Source organism: Rhinatrema bivittatum, chromosome 1 (assembly GCF_901001135.1).
Source record: "Rhinatrema bivittatum chromosome 1, aRhiBiv1.1, whole genome shotgun sequence".
In the NCBI taxonomy this organism is placed as follows: Eukaryota; Metazoa; Chordata; class Amphibia; order Gymnophiona; family Rhinatrematidae; genus Rhinatrema; species Rhinatrema bivittatum.
Window position 1 is genome coordinate 620,181,612 of NC_042615.1, and position 17,886 is coordinate 620,199,497.

The window sequence follows — 17,886 nt, forward strand, 5'->3', positions numbered from 1 at the left end:
CCGGTGGGGATCACCTTGGTCCCTCAGGTTTAATGGAAGGCGATGCTTCCTCAGCCAAGGGCCGATTCGGGGGCAACTTGGTCAGTGCCGGTGCCTTCCAGACTTTGGAGCCATGCGTTGATGGTGATTGATGGCGATGTTTTCTTTTTTTTTTTTTTTTTTTTTGCAAAACGGTTTTTATTGGTTTTCAACATATACATTACATTGACATGTATCGAACTATCATCAGTTAACCCCCCCCCTCTCTCCCCCTGTGCCAGTCTCTCGTTCCCTGCCAACAGTCCAGGCAACCCCATGAACATATTCAATTCACCCAGAATACTGATGTCTTAAGCGTTCAAAATTTGACTGCGAAGTCTGTGAGATAACGATTGAATATAAGAGTCCCAAATAGTTAGAAAACGACGTTCACGTTGAAAGGATGTTGTCCCCCACTGCTTGTCCATCATCATCAGCTGATGAAACTGGTTCCTCCAGTGCCAATAAGATGGTGAAGCGGCAGACCTCCAGTTGCAGAGTATAACCTTTTTCCCCACAGCAAAACCCTTCCGCAGCATCAATCGTGGCCCCTGTCCCCGGATGAGAGTCAATGGTATTTGACCAAATAATATCATACAGAAAGAACAGGGAAGAACAACATCTAATAGATTTGAAAGATAATGCAGCACTCGTAGCCAAAACCTCTTCACCCGAGAACACGCCCAAAACATGTGGAGCAGATTGCCCTCGAGAGCCTGGCACTTCCCACAGGTGCCCGTTGAAACAAGTTGGTAGTATACCGCCCTGGTTGGTGGGATATACGCCCCCCACAAGAATTTAAACTGCATTTCCCTATAATAAGTATTGGAGGAGACAGTGGATAAGTGGCGAAAACAGCTGCGTATCATAGACGCTTTAACCTCCGTCCGGCCCTCCCTATGCCACCTAGCTTCTAAAATCATGGCTATGTCATTCTGTCGGGTCCCCGTCAGCTTTTTATAGAATTGAGATAAAGTGGGGGACTTGGACGCAGTCAATGCAAAAAAGGTTTCTACGGAACCAAAAAGACTCGGCTCCAGGCTAGGTGGGGGAAGGGACCTAATATAGTGTCGTACCTGTAGGTAGGAAAATACCTGGGTCGAGGGCAATCCATATTGTTGTGTTAACATGGAATGAGTTAATAACTGACCATCCCCATCAAACAGATGTCCCAAGTGAGTAATACCCCGATCCAGCCAGACTGGAAAACTAGCTGACGTTGAGCCTGGAGGGAAATCGGGATTCCCCCGAAGGGGCAACAAATAGGCACAAACAGGAGGAAGCTTCAGTAATTTCATTGTGGCCCGCCAGGTTACCCGTAAAGGGGTAAAGAGAGCCTCCACAGGGGGGGGGTAGGCGAACCCACCATGACCCCCCTGCAGGACATACCCCAAATCAACCGGGGCCACTAAAGTTCGTTCCGCTGACAGATTGATGTAATTAGATTGCCTTGTGAGCCAATCCCGTACAAGTCTAAGATTACTGGCTAGATTATAAAGACGGAGATTGGGCACACTCAATCCACCCGATCCCCACCGTGCCTGAAGACTGCGAAGAGGTATACGCGCCCGTCTCCCCTGCCACAAAAACCCCCGCAGAAGCTTCTCCAACTGCTTTATGTCAGTTGCTTTCAAAAGAAAGGGTAAATTTTGAAATAAAAAAAGCCATTGCGGCAAAATAAGCATCTTGAAAAGATTAAGCCGCCCCAAAAGAGAAAGTGGCAAAGCACGCCACCCCTCCAACCGCTCTTTTGCTCTTCTCAAAAGTGGGGTAACATTACAGTTATATAAGGAGCTTAATTGGGCCGGAAGAAATATACCCAAATAACGGATTTGAGAAGTGGCCCAAGTCATGGAAAAATCGGATCCCCAACTATCCTTAAGGGACGGGGGAAATGGAAGGGCTTCAGATTTCCCATGGTTCAGCTTAAACCCCGAGAGAAAGAGCTAAAGTCTGTAAAAAGAGACAGCAATGAGGACAGGGACTCCTTGGGATGTGTCAGGAGCACCAAGAGGTCGTCAGCAAATGCTGCATATTTAAAGGTCTCAGTCTGAAACCGTACCCCCTTAATGTTTTGTGCAGCTTGGATCGCTAGCAACAATGGTTCGAACTGTAAAACAAACAATAACGGGGACAGAGGGCAACCCTGTCTCGTGCCTCGGGTAATAGGAAAGGGTTCGGATTGGGAGCCATTCGCCACAATAGCGGCCAGGGGTCCATGATATAATAATTGAATAGCTTGGTAAAAAAAACCCTCAATCCCCACCTGATGGAGAAGTGGAAACAAATAGCTCCATTCTACACGGTCAAATGCCTTTTCGGCATCGAAACTGACCACCAGATGAGGAATACTATCATTTTGACACAGGCGTCCGGCCAATTAACACCTTACGGATATAGTTAAGGCGTATCGGTGTCTAATAAACCCCACCTGTCCGGGACCCACCAAGTTGGGAAGAATGGTGGCCAACCGATCGGCCATAATTTTGGCTAAGAATTTTTGATCCACATTTAATAACGAGATCGGGCGATAGGAGCCTGGTTGAAGGGGATCCTTACCTGGCTTAGGAATTAAAGTGACAAGAGCTGTATTCATATGGGGAGGATAGGAGCCATGTGCAATGAGTGCATTGAAAATTGCGGGTAAGAGGGCCAACCAGGGAATCCAGCATAGTTTATAAAATTTGGCCACATAGCCATCTGGTCCTGGGGCTTTGTATCTTTTCCCCCCTTGAATGACCAAGCGCACCTCCTCTTCAGAAACAGGCCTATTAAGCCAAGTCTGCTGATCCCCCGTGATGGAGGGAATAGGTACATTGGCACAAAACTGTTCACGCATTCGGGAACTAGTCGGCCCCTGCGAATACAGGGAGGCATAATAATCGTGAAATGTGCGCAATATAGAGGGAGTATCCCGCACCAGGTCCCCCCCAGGGGTATATAACGCCGGAATATACCGGGAAGCCTGATGTGATCTACCAAATTCGCCATCATCTTCCCCGGCTTATTTCCATATTGAAACAGGCGGGTGGTACCTGTAATATGCCATACTTTTCTTTGCCCGCTGATGCAGCAGTGTGTTGAGCTCAGCCTGAATAGCAAAGTATCGGGTCCGATGCTGGTTCGTAGGAGACTGCTGCAGAGCCTGTCCGGCCCGCCGAAGTTGGTCATGCAAACCCATTAAGCGTTTATCCATTAATTTCCTACGGCGAGCCACGAAGGCTATCACATCCCCTCTCAGCACTGCCTTCGCTGTATACCAAAACAACATCGGGTCCGATACATGTTCCCCATTGAACTGAAGATAGTCATTCCATTTTGAACGAAGATAATCTTGGAATGTACGATCTCCCTCCAAGTACACAGGATAGCGCCACCAACGGCCCACAGAGGAGAACAAGGACATCTGTATTTCCAACCCAATTGGAGCATGATCTGACACTACAATGTCACCAATGTCTGCCTGAACTACATTAGTAAACAAGTGAGGACTAATAAAGAAAATAATCAATGCGAGACTGCGACGGATGAGCTCTGGACCACATGTGTAAATGTTTTTTCCAGTGGATGCAGGAGGCGCCAAGGATCCAGCAGATGCAAGGATCTTACCAAAAATTTTAGCCCCCTACTAGACTGCTGAGGTATGTGGTGCACACCAACCCTATCAAGAGCAGGGTCCGTAACGGAGTTAAAATCACCACCAAGAATTAAATCTTTGTCCACGTAGGGCAAGACAAGAACGGTAAAGCTTTTGAAAGAAACCCAGAGACGGGTTGTTAGGCGCATAGAGGTTACATAAACAATGGGCTTATGATCCAGTTCTGCAACCAGAATCAGGTACCTCCCCTGAGGATCCCTGATCTCTTCATGGACACATAGGGGAACCGTTTTATGAATGAGGATGGCTACACCAGCGGATCTGGTTGTAGCCGAGGCAAAATGACCGCCCCCCCACCCATTGTTGGCGCAAACTTTTGGTGGCTCCAGATCATTAAGATGCGTCTCCTGGAGAAATGCCACATCCGTCGCCTTCTTCTTTAAAACGGACAGAATTTTGTTCTCTTAATTGGGGAATTAACGCCACAGACATTCCAGGATACTAACTTCAAAGTTGGCTTAGACATACTAGGTAATCCCGACGGGACCAAGGCGATATGTGAGAAGCATGACAGAAATCAAAAGCCAGATGGCCCTCCCAGCGGGAGCCACCAGGCCCAAACATTGGGGGGCAAAACCTGAGATCTGAAAGCTAACAGATGGCACAAAAGGACAGAGACCCAATCCCCACCACCAAAGAGCTGACCCCACGAACTCCCCCCCCCCCCACCCCCCACCCCCCACCCAACCAACCCCTCAACTTTAGTCGAAGAATACCCACCATAAGCCCACCAAGGAGGGCTAGAGGTCACTCTGTACTAGACAGCCCCCCCCACCGGGCAACCCGACCCACCCAGCACCCCATCCCCCTTCTGGACACAACATGCTGTGCATTACAACTGAAACTGAACTTCATTATTTATGTTACATGTATAACAGCCAAAGTGAAACAAGGCTAGAAAATGAGAAAATGTAGAAAACATAACATCAAGTCAGCCGAGTCCCGTCACCGACTTAACTTAGCGTGCCTGTAATGGGAGCAAACCACTCATGAGGCTGCTCTGCACCCGTTCAGCCTGCTAGCTCCAGGTCACTCAGGCCCCGAAGGGCAGCTCAGGTTACGTTATGGAATTGAAAATTGTAAACCAGAGATATAGCTACAGGGAAGTCGCCAAACCAGCTCCCAAACAGGCCTCAAAACCGCGAATCAGCTCCGCTTAGTCCTCGGCTACTCATGCAACGGCCGGCGGCAGCTTCGAGACGCCTCACATCCGTCGGCAAATTTAGAAGCCTCTCCCGGGTCAGATAAACCACTTCACCCCGGTTATTCGTGGGCACCCGAAGTTTCGCCGGGTAAAACGAGCATCGCCTTGATTCCCAACGAGTGTAGACGGGAGCAGGTAGGCGCCATTGCTCGGCGCTGCTGTGAGACCGCCGCCGAAAAGTCCTGAAAAACGAGGACTTTCTGATTTTCATATGCAGCGTTTTACCACTCTCGTAAGTGCTAAAATTTCAGCTTTGTGAAGGAAATTTAACACCCTTCACGATAATTACCCGTGGACGAGGATCAGTCGGCTTTTTCAGGCCCAACCTGTGCGCGCGCTCGACACGCACAGGGCCATGAGTATTAGAGAGCTGAAGCACCGAGGGAAGCCACTTCTCAAAGAAAGCTGGTAACTCACGATCGGGTAAGCTCTCAGGGAGGCCCACAAATCGTAGATTCGATCGCCGCGAACGGTTTTCTAGATCTTCCATGCGATCCGACTGACGGTGCACCACCTTTTTAAGGGCCTCAAGCTCTTGTTGCACTGACTGGTGGCCATCTTGAAGATCAGAGATCCGTTGTTCCGCCTCGGCGAAGCGTGTCTCAAACGATTGCAGAGAAGACGAGAGGTCGGTAAGTTTCGAGGAAATCAGTGACAATTCAGGTTTGAGAATTTCCTGCATCGCCAGCTTAATCTCGGCGAGGCTAGCCGGCGGGGCCGCATCTGAGGAATTTTCCTCCCCGTCAATCATGGCGTCCATGGGCCGCACTCGATCTTTTTCCTTCTCTCTATCTTTCTTCAATTGTCGGGTAGTCATGTCGGTCCAGGTGACTCTGTGCTCTTAAGTTAATTCTGCGGTTGTAAAACTGCTAATTATCGCCGCATTTAGGTGCCCGATGGGTCCAGATACCCGGCAGGGGCGCTGAGAAGGGAAAATGTGCGTCTTTCCCCTTCACAGCATCACGTGACCTCCCGCGATGTTTTCTTGATTTCTGCCGAGGTGGATGATGAGCAACCGGACCTGGAATGAGAAGAAACAGACATCGGGCAATCCCCCACTTCCAGTTCTACCCGAAAACCAGACAGCAGGGGGGGATGTCAAAGGAACTGGGGTCGCTAAGACCTCCAGCTCCTTGGGCATCAATGCCTCTGATGCCAAGGTCAAGGGCTCAGACTTTTTGGAGCTGAATAATTTTCTATTTTGTCCAGGCACGCACGACAGCCCTTAGGAGTCATTTGGGTGCAAAAATTGCAACCTTGGACATCATTTGAAGCCCCCAGGCACAAAATGCAGACCTCATGGGGGACATAGATTAGGGGCACTGGGGACAGTGGCGGAAACCAGATGATGCCATGGGAAAAAGAACGCGGCACACAGACAATACCCGGCGGCCACCGGGGAATGGCACCTTTAGTAATCAACTGCGAACAACGAAGCACTTATTGCGATGTCCAAAAAGTATCCTGAAGCACAGAGGGACCCGATGGGACACAGGACGAAAACAAAGTTTTCCACAGAAGAAGCGTGAGCTCCACAATCGCAAGGTACTAGCTTCGTGGAAAAAGAGAGACTGAAGAAGGACCCCTCATGGACGAGTGATAGTGGCATGGGCTGTGTGACATTCTTATCCACATTTCCTCTTAGACTGGAGTATTATCATACTAGAGATACTGAACAGACAACAGAAATTTCAGGAGGGATTATGGGTAAACCATTACAAATATGCTTTTAAGTTCTTTAAAATTGCTCTTTTGTCTAATTTCTTGATTATAACCTGTGGCAGTGCCTGTTAGGGTTTAGATTATGGCTTTTACAGGTAGCAAAAAAACAAAAAGACAGTGCTTTCTGGGAGCTGGCTGGAAATACCCCCAAATACTTGCAAGTGCTAACTCAATGGGCAATCAGGAATACATCCATAGACATGCAATAGGATAATGCTGGCCTAGCACTGCTTCCAGCAAGTCAGACTCTAAACGCTACGACACCAAGATCTCATATAAACTGTCCAACTACAGTAACAAACATGCACTTGGTACTTACCAGAATCACAGTTGTGGCATACATTATAAAGAAGATGCATAATTAGGTCCAAATCCACTTTTTCATCATCAAAACTATGATGATAAGCTTTCAGAAGCTCTCTGTCCTCTGAAGTAAGGTCACTACAATCTGCCTGGACAAGAGAACTTTCATCCAGATTTCCAAATTCCCAGTGAAGCACTAAATCAACAACAACCATATTTATAGTTATTTTACTTTACTTTTATACCATGTCCTGGTTTAAAAAAAAAAACCAGCCAAAATAGTGTACAACATATATCAAAGGTATATAATATTGGCATAAAAACACACCACTAAAAAGAACAATCATTACATAAAATACAATATACAGGACAATACAAATCACGCCTAGAAAAAAACTTTAGCCCACACTATTACCACCCCCAAAGGTCACAAAGCTAGACTGATGATTCATACCCTCACGCAGAAATAAAAGTTAACAAATAACTTGAAAGTGATACCTTTCTAGAGGACTAACAATGCATATGCAACTAGTTTTCCTAAGGTCAGTATAAGAAAAGATAGGCATGAAGTTTCCTGAACATACAAGCAAATGAAAGTTACAATGCTGGTGTTCACATACACAAACAGAACAGCTCAATAACCCTCAAAGTATCAATGTACCAAGAAACCTCATTTTATAGGAATGTGGTTTAGGTTTTTTAAAACACAATAGAGGGGAACCCAATTAACAATGAAAAACCAAAACTGGTCAGCAGTAATAATGTCTCAAATAGTGATCGAGGTAAGGTATCAGCAAGCCTGTCAGTGTGCCCTGCTGTGGTAGGCAGGACCACCCGGTCAGTTCATTCATCCACCTTAAAACAATCATTTTTCTGAAAATGTTTTTAAGGCATATAAAGTTAGTGGGTTTAATCCACCACAATGACTGTTGTCGTTCAGGCAGAACTGCAAGACTCCATGATGTGTCTATCAGACTGTTAATTTACCCCTGAAGAAGCTTTTTACAGTGAACACTGGCCGTGTTGGGCTTGTTGTTTATTAGTATGGACTGTTGCAATCATTGGTTTTATATGCCTTAAAAAATGTTTTTCAAAAATGTGTTTGATGTTTTAAGGTGGATGATTGAACTGACTATGTGGTCCTTGCCTACCACAGCAGGGCACACTGACAGGCTATGCTGACACCTTACTTCGATCACTATTTTGAGATGTTACTGCTGACCAATTTTAGTTTTCTTGTTATTTGGGTTCCTTCTATGTGTTTTTTCTATGAATGTTTTGAAGTTCCTTTTGACTATTTTGTTTTTTGAGTGGGTGTTTTTTTTTAAGCCCTTGTCTCTAAGGCACCTCAAGACGCCTCCATGGACCCTTAAAAGAGTTGAAAACCAAGCTTTCACCAATCTTGCTGCAAAAAGAACAGTTGTGGGCCACAGAAGCTTAAATCGGATCCACACTATGCTCCTTGCACCAAACCTTGAACACGTTCCACACCCGCACATATGCCAAGGAGGTGAACTTCTTCCTTACTTGTAACAAAGTGGTAACAACATCCTCCGGATAACACTTTTCTCTCAGGCACCTCCTCTCAAAAGCCAAGCCACGAGAGAGAAGCAATCTGCCTGATCCAAAAATATGGGACCTTGGCACAGCAGGTTGGGGAGATGAGCCAGATGTAGCGGGCCGTCCACTGAGAGACTGACTAAATCTGCAAACCACTGCAGATGAGGCCATTCCAGCACCACCAGAAATACTTGCCCCGGGTGAATCTCTATTCTTTGCAAGACTTTGCCTATCACCAGCCACGGGCAGGAACACATACAGGAGAATTCCCTGCGGCCATGGGAGGACTAATGCATCAATTCCTTCTATCCCATGCTCCCTCCTTTGGCTAAAGAACCACAGAACCTTGGTATTCTTCTGTGTTGCCATGAGATCCATGCAAGGGACTTCCCACCTATGGCAAATCAGAAGCATGGCTTCCTCTGACAAATCCCATTCCCCAGGATCCAATTGCTGCTGACTAAGGAAATCCACCTGCACGTTGTCCAACCTTGTTCTGTGGGAAGCTGCCAGGATCTCCAGATGGCACTCTGCCCAGTGGACTAACTCCTGGGCCTCCTGCGCCACTACCCAATACTTGGTACTGCCCTGATGGATGACATAAGCTCCCGTCGTCGCATTGTCCGACAAAACTCTCACTGGCCTGCCCTGAACAAGAGGCAGAAAGGCCTGCGACATTAGACGCACTACTCTCGTCTCTAGATGGTTGATGGACCATGGTGTCTCCTCCGGAGACCAATGCCCCTGCACCACTTGAGCCTGATAAACAGGCCCCCAATCAAAGAGGCTGAAATCGGTAGTAACTACTATCCAACTCAGGACCTCCAAGGCCATCCTACGGCCCAAATTGTCCCAACACAGCCACCAATCCAGACTCAACCTGGTGCTTTCTGTAAGAGGCAACGGTAGATGAAATTTCTCCGATACTGGAGAGCAAGGCCGACTGAAGTGGACGCATATGAGCGAACGCCCGAGGGACCAATTCCAAAGTGGAAGCCATAGACTCAGGAACCTGCAGATAATCCCAGACCCTGGGAACTACCCTGTTTAACAATCTGCCAATCTGTCCCTGGATCTTGACAATCTGCTCCTCGGTAAGAGAAAGTCTCCTGAGCGTGGTGTCGAAGCCTGCTCCCAGAAATTCCAGAACTTCAGATGGCATCAGCTGGCTCTTATGCAAATTCACAACCTAGCCCAGGGACTGTAAGTGCTGCAGCACTACTGCCACTGCCCGATGATAAAAGGTCCTCCGACTTTGCACGAATCAACCAGTCACCAAATACAGGTGAACCAGGACGCCCTCCTGCCAAAGAGCTGCAGCAACTACCATCACCTTTGAAAAGGTCCTCGGTGCTTTTACCAACCCAAAGGCAGGGCGCAAAACTGAAAGTGATCTCTGAGGATCATGAACCTAAAATACCTTTGATGGTCCAGTCGAATTGGAATGTGGAGATACACCTCAGTCAAATCTAGAGAAGCCAAAAACTCTCCTTTGCATACTGCAGCGATCACCGACCTCAACGTTTCCATCTGAAAATGGGGTACTTTGAGCACCATATATTCACCTTCTTTAAATCCAAAATCAGACGAAAAGCTCTGTCCTTCTTCCGGCAATGAATATAGCTTCTCCATGTCTCTGCCAACTTTCAAACCTGTATCTGGAGTCTCCCACTCCCGAAGCACTAATTCCTTGCCTGACTTATGGAAAGAACACTTTTGCTGGCCCCCTCAAGCCCCACATGACCAGATCCACAATTCCTCTAGTGAAAAAGGAGGACCACCTTCGGATCATCTCCCTCCACCGAGGGTGCTTGATCCCGAGCGTCATCAGGGTTCCATGCTGCCCAAATGAAGTTCTATCCCAGAAGGATTACCACCAGAGGATCATCAACCTCAAGACCTCAGAGCTATTATCTGTATTCCCCATAGGCGACTGACAAGCCAGCACTCTCCAAACTCTGGTTGCCCCACAGATCAAACCAAACACGGCCTCTTGGCCATAACTGGCTCGGGAGGATGTTGTCCAGCTGCCCTTTTTGCCAAAAAAGCCTTATGAATAAACAGAACAAAATCTGGAGGAAAATCCCCTGATTCATCTGGATCCTGCTCCAGGTCTTCCTCCTCCTCCTTCAGCAGAGGATCCCCAGGGCTCTGAGGATCTTTGATCTGCCAGCGACAGCAGCAGGGGCAGGGCAGCATCCTTGCAGGTTCTGTCAATTGCAGCAGCAAAAGAAGATAAAATGGCCACCGCTCCCACCGAAATCAGGAAAACACTTTTGGGCTGCTCAGCACTCCCCACAAAGGATCATTGCCTATCTGAGGCTACCCTAGCGCTCCCAGAGCTGCCTTCAACGGAGATGCAGCAGAAGCAAGTGCCAGCAACAGAAAGGTGCACGCATCTCCCCAAACGCCATGTACTACCCACTGCATGGTATGGTTGTGAAATGACTTCACTTTTTGCAACCGCCACACCAGCTCGTCCGCACCAATGCCACCAAAAACCAGACATCAAGCGCGCCCAACATCCCCGAAACAGAACACTGTGAATCCTGGCCAAAGCACCCGACCAGCACCACAAACAGCAAATAAAAACTGTGAGGCTTTTTTTTTTTTTTTTAACTTTATAGAACTGACCTCCCTTTTGCAGCTACAGGATCCAGCTGTCCAGCTGCAGGAAAGAGGAGAGGGAACTGGCCCCACCAGTTATCTCTCCCCTCAGCAGGTCAAGGATCCGGACAGACCCAGGGGTTTCCAACCCCTCCTGCTCTTCCGTTCCTCTACCTGAAAGGATGGCACTACCAGGACCTACTGACCCTTCAGGGAGGGCTAAGTAGTAATCCTAAACCTACAACTACTTTTAAAATCCTTTTAACTTATATTTTTAATTCTCCTCAGACTGCAGGATTTGCACCACCTTCCATCTGCCGGAGACAGAGAAATAATGACGGACTGCAGGTGGGTTAAGTGACAGTGTCAGTAAAACTTTCTCTGTCTCCATCTGCTGTAAGGGAGGCAAAACCCAGGAGTATGGACTGATCTGTACGTACAGGGAACTCAAAAGATTTCCATGCACAGGAGGTGAGCCTTTTTCAATGGAAAGGAGGCTCTAGAACAATGAGTCATGAGATGAGGGTGAAAGGGGGTAGATTCAAGGTAATCTTAGGAAATATTTCTTAACAGAGAGGGTGGTGGATGCATGGAACAGCCTTCCAGTGGAAGGCTTCCAGTGTTGCTCTTTGATTTGCGCAACTGTTTCTTTGAGCTTAACTCCAAAAATGTGGTCTCCAAGGCAGGGGATGTCCATTAGCTTATCGTGGACATCATCCCACAAGTTACTGGCACATGACTAAGCTATCCGACGTAATCCTATTGAGGCTGAAGAACAGTGGACAGTTGTGTCAAATATTTCATAACTTAATCAAATTAGGCGGCATATGTACTCTTCCGCATCTAGAAATGGTTGCAGATATGCCAAGCCGGTATCACCCTAAGGAAGGAATGGCTTCAAGCTTTTACATGCAAGAATTGGTGAGCAGATATCTGTGCATTGAGCATGGAGCTCTGGAATACTTTCTTATCAAAACTGTCAAATAACCTGGGATTCTTTCCTTGTGGAGTATTGGAAAATATTCCTATCATCTTAGCTCTTTTAAGAGCTGTTACTGATTGATGAGGTAGCTGTACTATTCCATAACCTGGTGATTTTTGTACTCTGTATTTGAGGTCTAATTTCCTTGCCACTGGGGCACAGGAAATTGGATTCTCCCAAATTCTTATTTGTAACTCTTGCAGAATATCATGAACGGAATTGGCTGCTGGTTCAGCCAGGGTTTCCAGAATTTGGAGAAGACCAAAAAACTTTTGTGCAAGGAAACTTGTTCTTTTGAACATTGATTCCGAGCCCTGTATCCAACTTGTCCAAAAATCTAGAGGTACAAAACAGAAACCAGGCCAAACCATCAGTGGTTTCCCAGAGTGAGCTCCACGAAGACTGTTGGACAAGCAAAGGTATGTCAGGCTAGAGCTCCTTTTATTCAACCCTAAACACCACACCCAGTGCTGGCCCAATATGGAGCTTTCAGAAATGACTTCCTTACTCTGATTCACCCGATAGCTTCCTTCACAACGCTTTATGAAGGAGCAGTCCCCTGTGGCTCACTGCCACATCTCCCAGCCTTGAACACATGGGGCCACAAGTTTAATCCCTGTAACCCATTTAATCTTTCTAAGTAGAACAATAAAGCTCTTCTGCAGTTCAGGGTATGAAGAGCTTGCTTACTCTTACTGGTGTGAGGTTTTCTAAAGAAAGCTGATAGAACAATGGACTAATTTAAATGAAACTGAGAAACAATTTAGGAACAAATTTTGGATGCGTCTTAAACATTACTCTGTTTTTAAAGATTTGCATGTAAGGACTGCATACTACTAACACCTGCAACTCACTCGCTCTATGTGCAGAGGTATCAAAAAATACTTTCCAAGAAAAAAGTTTTAAGGGTGTAGTTTTCAAAAGGATTTACATGCATAAAAGTAACATCTTTTGTAGCAATTTTCAAAAGCCCACTTACGTACATAAAGTGCATTTACACGTGTAAAACCCAGTTTTAAGTGCATAAATCCTTTTCAGAATTATCCAGTCTGCTGTTGCTAAAAGCTCAAAAGGTTGTTTCATGAGCTGAGCAGAACAACATTCAAGTTCCATGACATAGGTGGATCTTTAATTGGAGAACAAAGATGAATCAGGCCTTTCATGAATCTAGCTACTCCAGGCTGTTGAGATACAGGAAGTCTTTCTAATCTTTAATATGTTGCTATAGCTCTCAAGTGGACTTTTACCAAATTAATCTTCAAATGGGAATTAGAGAGATTTAAGCAGTACTGAAGTCAGGCAAATTAATGGATTTTCCTTTTGTTTTTCACACCAAATGAAAATAGTTTACATTTAAAATTATAGTATTTCCTAGTGAAAGGCTTTCTTGCTGCAAGAATTACTTCAGTTACATCTGAAGATAAATGCATAGCATGAACTAATTGGCTTTCAACATCCAAGCAGTACAAACCAGAGGGGAAGGTTAGGATGGAGAAGAGTCTTGCTGTACTATGTGATTAGCATTTTGTCCACTCAAGTTCTTCAGCTCAATCAGCACCTAATGCACCATCACTTGTTGTGGGTGGGGGAAAGGGTCAGAGATAAGAGAGCTGAGGAATATTTCCCTTATTTATTTACTTATTTTATTTATATACTGTGTTCTGTTACACAATTACAGCAGTTAGAATGTATAAGATGTAAAATTTGTTAAATAAATTAAAAACATTCCTAACAGAAAAAAATAAAATATAATAACATTCCCATTTGTCTCTCTAATGTTCTTTAAAGCTCAAACACTTATTTTATCTGTCATTTTTCTATTTTCAACCCAAGTTACTGCTCTCAAATGCCGAGTTAAATAACCAGGTCTTATGTCTTTTTTCAATTATCTTAAAGTTGCTCTGTATTCATAATTCAATTGGCATTGTGTTCCACAGTTTTGATCCTACTATAGAAATTACCTTATCTCTCACTCTCTTAAATGTGCACTTTGTATTGATGGTATACTTAGTAATCATTTATTAGCAGATCTAAGATTACGTTGCGGTTTGTGAAAATGTAATATCGTTCTCAACCAAACAGAATCCTAAGGGGTGGATTTTAAAAGGGTTACGCGTGTAATATACGCGCGAAACCCTTTTATGAATTATACATAATACTTTGTAATGCAATCAAAATTTCACCGGTAACCAAATTTAGCGACATCGATAATGGGGTAATATGGTCATACTTTCTGCTTCCAGTGAGGACTCTTGCAGTAGCATTCCTCAAGGCCACAGGGTAATCCACAAATTTCCTTTTGACTTTCTTTTTCTTATTCCATCTACCAAGGATATGGCACCAAAGCTACTCCGGCATCTGGTAAGAATCTACAACTGCATAATCGGCTAATAGGTCTTGTTGTTCAACAACACTTAAATCTGTATCCAATTACTGCGTGCTTACAGAGGCTTAAACAGCAAGATAAGTTTGTTCCTGTGTACCATTTCATTAAACATTCAAAATCACTGAGCTGTTTGTTACATTATTTGCCACTTTCTTCAATAAGTTCTGCAAAATAAAATGACATCTTACCTATAAGATTCAAGAAGGTCAACCACTTCAGTCTGTCCAAAATGTCTAGCCCAGTCCAAAGCCATCCTGCAGGAGTTAGAAAATCATACAGACTGAGTAAGGAAGGCCTTCTTTACCAATACTACAACTGGCTAGCATGTTTACCTTAGTCTGCTGCACATGTTTCACTCTAGATCATGGGACCCTCAAATCTAGTCCTCAAGGGCCACAGACATTTTCTGAACTTGTGCAATGGATATGCATGAGATATCTGTATACAATGGAAGCAGTGAATGCAAAAATACTGCATGCATATTCACTGCAGAAATGCTGAAACCAGATTCGTTTGTGATCCTTGAGTACTAGATTTAAGGATTGCCATGATGCTATATGAGTGAATTTAAACTTGGATACTTAACTATTTTTTCATTCGCACACTGTAAATGTTTTAAAACGGCAAACTAAAAAATATATTTAACCAAATCTTTTTCTAATCATTACAATCTCTAAAATAACAATATACCCTTCCAAGTAACACCCTAGAAGGTCTATGAACATGCTGGATGCAGAGCCAGCACAACAATTACCATGCATCTTAAGACAGCCAACCAAGAGTTCAAGTCAAAGCTGAACTTCACAAAACCAACTTCTTGCCAAGCCTGGATAAGAAAGGTAAGTTTACAGAATGAAAAGGGTAGAAAACTGTTAACAAGTCAGAATACACTGACAGGTAGAGCCAAACTATCATGAAAGAGGACATCGGAGCTGTAAAAAACAAAAACAAAAAAACCCAACTCAAACAAAAGCCCAGAACAGGAAAGAAAGCCTGGCACTGGAGTATATCTTTTATCTGTAATCCAGGCCACATTTTCTACTCATTATGGAGGAACTTGATTGTTCCAAACTTTGTTTTCAGCCCATTAGCTGCAGTTACAGATTAGGTACAACCACTTCCCAAATTTGGGAAACCCTCCAGGCAACAGACATCAGATTTCAGTTTTATAGACAGATTAAACCAGGATGCTCCTACAAGTATTTGTGTACATCTAGGTCTTGGTAGAAAATTTTTGATCAATTTCTTGACTAGGTGACCAGACAATTGAATCAGGGGAAAGCATTAGATGTAGTATGCTTGGATTTCAGTAAGACTTTTGACATGGTTCCATATAGATGACTCATAAATAAACTAAGCACCCTTGGTGTGGACCTTAAAGTGAGTAACTAGGTTAGAAACTGAGTGGGAGGTGACAAAGGGTAGTGGTAAATGGAGCTCACTCCAAGGCAAAGGGAGTTGCTAGTGGTGTGCCACAGGGATTGGTCCTTGGACTAGTTCTTTTCAAACATTTTCATAAGTGATGGGAAAGGTTTATTTATTTATACAAACATCTGTTCAGCTGATCCACAAATCTCAACAGAGTACAAAAAACAAAATAAAATCAGTCTATCTTTTTGCAGATGATATCAAAATCTACAAAAGGGTAGACAGTAAGGCATGGAAAACAAGAGAAGGGATCTAGCAAAGCTTAATTATTTATTTTAAAAGAATTACTACCCGCATTGTTCAAAGTTCGAGGCAGAGTACATTATGACATGCATAAAATTATAAAAACATATCAAATCTAACAGCAACAAAAACATAAAACAATGCAGCAAAACTAAGCATCAACAACAAAACAGCAAAGTCTGTCAGCAAATGTTTCATACTAAAAAATTCAGTCGTGCATTTAGGATGCAAAAACCTAACAGGTGAATTTTAAAAGGCGGGCACGCACAGAAACCGGGAGATACACGAATGTGTCAGGTGGGCGAGCACTGAGTGGATTTTAAAAACCACCCAACTACACGTGTATCTCCTTCTGTGCGCACAAATAAAAAGTTACAAAAAATGGGTGGGGTGTGGGCTTGGTATGGGTGTTCCTGGATTTCAACTTCAAATTAGAGTGTAAATACTTACACACATAAGCACGTGCCGGGGTCCCTTGCCAGGTAAATTTACTTCTGCTACTGAGGACATGTAAGTAATAAAGATAGGTCAGCAGCGTTTTAAGGGTCGGGGCTAACAGGGGAGAAGGGAGGCTACTGAACTAGGGGCAAGGGGGGGGGTTTGGAAGTTCTATTCCGGATGAACTGGTAAAACTGGTAATGACTTTGGCAAGTGTCTTTTATAATCCCCCCACTTACGCGATACAAGCGGCATTTGCGCACACAAGTGTGCGTGGTCAGGCTATTTTATAGTATGCAAGTATATACGCGCATATGTTATAAAATGGCCACAGCCCTGGGCATGGGCCAACGAACGTGCCAGTTTAAAAATTACCATCTAAGGGGGCAGTACAATCTGGGGTTAAATTCTTCTATGTACGAAACAAGAACGCAATATAGGGATGATCATATCTGATGATCCCAAGATGACCAAACAGGTAGATAAGACGATGGCAAAAGCCAGAAAGATGCTTGGCTGCATAGGGTGAGGAATGGTCAGCAGAATAAAGAAGATAATGTTATCCTTCTACAAGTCCCTGATGAGATTTCATTTAAAATACTGTGTATAGTACAGTGGAGATTGCACTTTCAAAAGGATGTAAACTGGATGGAGTCAGTGCAGAGGGTGGGTACTAAAATGGTCAGTGATCTTCATTCTCAAGCACATGGTAACAGCCTTAAAGATCTGAACATGTATACCCTAGAGGAAAGGCAAGAGAGGGAAGATATGATAGAAACATTTAAATTCCTCCAAGGTTTCCAGGTACAGGAGGCAGGCCTCTTTCAATGGAAAGAAAGCTCTAGACTGAGGGATCATTGGATGAGGGTGAAAGGGGATAATACACGCAGGAGTAATCTAAGGAAGTATTTCTTCATAGAAAGGGTGATGAATGCTTGGAACAGCCTCTCAGTGGAGGTGGTAGAGACAAGGACAGTATCTGAATTCAAAAAAGCATGGGACAAGCATAGGGGGATCTCTGAGAGAGTAGTAGGTATTATAAAGCTGAGCAGTTCTGCTGATGAGCAGACTAGATAGCAGAAAAAGACCATACGGCCTATCATATTTCTATGCTTCTACACAGATTTTTTTAAAAACTAATTTCTAGTGCTTTGGACACCAGTAAAGTTGGAGAAAGTGTCCAGAGATAAAAGTGAAAAATGATATTGAAACATGGAGGACACTGACTCATATGTTGTTTTATTGTAGTAATTTAATTATTTTTTTTTGTCTGCAGTCTGGACCAAAATATGTGATTAGTATGAAAGTGTCTTTATCTTTCAAACCAATTATATTGA

The 17,886-nt window shown here is 44.4% G+C and overlaps 1 protein-coding gene across 1 annotated transcript in view; it reads right to left on the reverse strand.

Moving 5' to 3' along the window:
- The window catches only part of YTHDC2 (YTH domain containing 2), a 237,604-nt gene that overhangs the window by 121,332 nt on the left and 98,386 nt on the right, over positions 1-17,886 (reverse strand). The window contains 3 exon segments of the mRNA XM_029571517.1: positions 6,922-7,090; positions 7,092-7,101; positions 14,629-14,694. Coding sequence (XP_029427377.1) covers positions 6,922-7,090; positions 7,092-7,101; positions 14,629-14,694 — 245 coding nt within the window.